This window comes from Apaloderma vittatum, unplaced genomic scaffold (genome assembly GCF_000703405.1).
Source record: "Apaloderma vittatum isolate BGI_N311 unplaced genomic scaffold, ASM70340v1 scaffold11117, whole genome shotgun sequence".
Classification (NCBI taxonomy): Eukaryota; Metazoa; Chordata; class Aves; order Trogoniformes; family Trogonidae; genus Apaloderma; species Apaloderma vittatum.
Genome location: NW_009724552.1, coordinates 1 through 2,845, shown reverse-complemented (window position 1 = coordinate 2,845; position 2,845 = coordinate 1). Strand labels below are relative to the sequence as shown.

The 2,845-nt window shown below is 48.8% G+C and overlaps 1 protein-coding gene across 1 annotated transcript in view; it reads right to left on the bottom strand.

Moving 5' to 3' along the window:
• Positions 1-1,671, bottom strand: part of LOC104276290 (protein FAM208B-like) — a gene marked incomplete at its 5' end in the record, with an annotated part of 12,406 nt that extends 10,735 nt beyond the window's left edge. The window contains one exon of the mRNA XM_009872547.1: positions 1,568-1,671. Within this exon, the coding sequence (XP_009870849.1) occupies positions 1,568-1,671 (104 nt within the window). The remainder of the gene's footprint in view (positions 1-1,567) is intronic.
• Positions 1,672-2,845: the final 1,174 nt, after the last annotated feature.

Here is a 2,845-nt window from a genome sequence, read left to right as displayed (position 1 = left end):
TCCTGCCAGGGAGCTGCAGAGAGCGAGAAGGTCTCCCCTCAGCCTCCTCTTCTCCAGCTGAACAGCCCCAGCTCCCTCAGCTGCTCCCATCACACTTGTTCTCCAGACCCTTCCCCAGCTCTGTTGCCCTTCTTGGGACACGCTCCAGCACCTCAAGGTCTTTCTTGTTGGGAGGAGCCCCAAACTGAACACAGGGTTTGAGATGCAGCCTCACCAAGCGCTGAGTAATTATTATTAACTGAGTTTGACAGATATCTGAGGGTGAGGAAGGGAAACGATGCTGCTGATGGCTTTCAATATCAAACTGCTCCTGGACACAACTCAAGCATCTCATCTTTTTCCAGCAAGCGCGGCAGGACGTGTGTTATAACCCTGAGTGGCTGCAAACATGGTGTAACACACCGGAACAAGCAGCTGTCACGGATCCCACTAAGAAAGGCACCTGGACTCTGTAAATTATTGATTAAAGTAACTTTTAGTGGCGAGAATGGGAAAAGGAAAAAGGGAGAGTATAGATAAGCTTACGCCCCTACAGATACTTGGAAGACGAGCTTCACCACGGGCAGATTGGTGCCCCAAACCAAAGGTTCGGCTGATGTTGCATCCTTCAAGATTACCTGCACACGAAGGGATGTTCAGATTGTCTTTGCTATCCCCTTTTTTCTTCTCATGTTGTTACCAGTGAAAGACAGTTTAATCAATACTTTAGGCAGCAGCACCGCGCAGCAACGGCACTTCCAGGCAGCTCGTGGGCCGCTGCCAACTTAGCGCGAGGAATGGATGTGCCCAGCCAGGCTTGAGTTTGCGGCCGAGAATTTACAACCCTGAACTTACAGGAAGCATCAGACACGAGAGAGGAACCAGCCAGAGCAAAGCCAAGCCCAGCCCAACCACTGATCCCAGGGAGACACAGGCATCGCGCTCCGCGGGGGTGAGGTTTGTCCTTCAGAGTCACCAGGAGACGTGATGATCCCTCTGGCAACAAAAGGACAGACCTCGAGCATGCTGGAAAAAAGCCTTCTCAGATAATAGACCGCGAGGCACATTTCCTATTAAAGAAAAAAGATAAATCTCAATATCTTCAGAGCTAATTTTCAGCTACGAGGGAGAAAAGCAAGCACGCGACAGCTTATGTCTTCTGCTTTGTAATTATCATTTTGGCATCGGGGGACTTTTGCTTCTGGTTTCTTAATGTATAAGAATCCTTGTCCACTACACTGCTTCCAAGGCAAGGGGGAAAATCATTAATACAGACAACAAAGTAATCTTATCTAGCATAAACACAGCCAAAGAGGAGGTTTGCTCAGTATAGCGCCTTCTGCTCAACAGGGCACACTCACCCTAGAAATCAGCTCCCAGCCAACAGCTGGGAATCTTCAGTTAACAGCTTATATACAGGAAAATTAAATTATGTCTGAGAATAGCAAAGCAGGAAAACAACACTTAAAGCAGGGAAATTCACTCCATGTTGCTTTCGTTCAGAATCTGTGAATGCCACTCTAAGTTTCAAGAGATCATTTAAAAGGCTCCCTTTCCTCCCAGAATGACAGTGTTTAAAAATACTTACCAGGTCCTTTTCCTTTAGATTTTCTACTAAGCAATCCATTTTATATTGATCCTTCTTCGATATTTCTACTTCATACAGACTGAAGTAAATGCCCTGAAAGCAGACTGCAGACAAAAGAGAGAGAATTGGGTGCTGATACCGTGCTTCTTGCATGAACCCTGAACAAACAAGTGCTCCTGTACCAGGAAGGAGGGTGTGCAACTGGTGGTAGCATTGGATTTTATAAACAAACAAACAACTTATCAAGATTTCCCAAGCTGGTGTGTGAATTCATATCGCAGTGAGTTTCCTCTTCAAGCCACGGTTGACAAGAGACGTTTCCTATCTTATCTCTGCAGTTAATAAAAGCAATTTAACCAGTGCCGTGTGCCTCGACAGACAGGGAGCCTTTGGGAGGGAAATCCCTCATTCTAACACGCTTATTCTCCCCTGCTACAGAGCATCCTGATCCTCAAAAGAGTTTAACAAAGGCGAGATCTTGGACCCAACTTTACTCCCCCGAAACTCACAGCAAAAATCTTCTGTTGAAGGAGGGGGCTGCGGGAAAGAAGGGGAGGGACTCTTTATCGGGGAGGGCAGTGATAGGACAAGGGGAAACAGTTTCAGACTGAAAGAGGGGAGATTTAGATGAGATATGAGGAAGAAATTCTTCACTGTGAGGGTGGTGGGACCCTGACGCAGGTCGCCAGAGAATTTGGGGGTGCCTCACCCCTGGCAGTGCCCAAGGCCAGGTTGGACGGGGCTTGGAGCAACCTGATCTGGGTGCCCCTCATGACAGGGGGTTGGAATAACATGAGCTTTAAGATCCCTTCCAACCCAAACATTCTGTGATTCTAAGTATTTCCTCTTTCACCAGCCTGACCTTAAGACTGCGGTGTCTCCATCATGTCTCACTGTGGCCTTCCCTCAACTTCTCCTGCCTCCTGCCCTGCCCTGGAGCTGTGCTGTGTCCTAAATGCTGAACCCCAAAACTGTAAGCTGAACGCTGCCCCGACCCGGCTCAGCATTGCTGAGACACGGACGGGACGCAACCCTGCAGCAGCCCACACTGCAAGACAACAGGGGAACACACGTGGAGCTTCCGCAAATCGCATCCCAAGCTCTCCATGATCAGCTCGCAGTATCCGTGCCAGCGACCGTGTGTCCACTGCGACGAGCGGTCAGTCACAGCCATCAGGAAGTCAGCACCTCAGGGCTGAGAGCTGCCAGGCTCGTCAGAACTCCAACCCCCTGTCCTGGGTTTAGCTAAAATCCAGTTCTGTTTAGTGATTTTTCCTT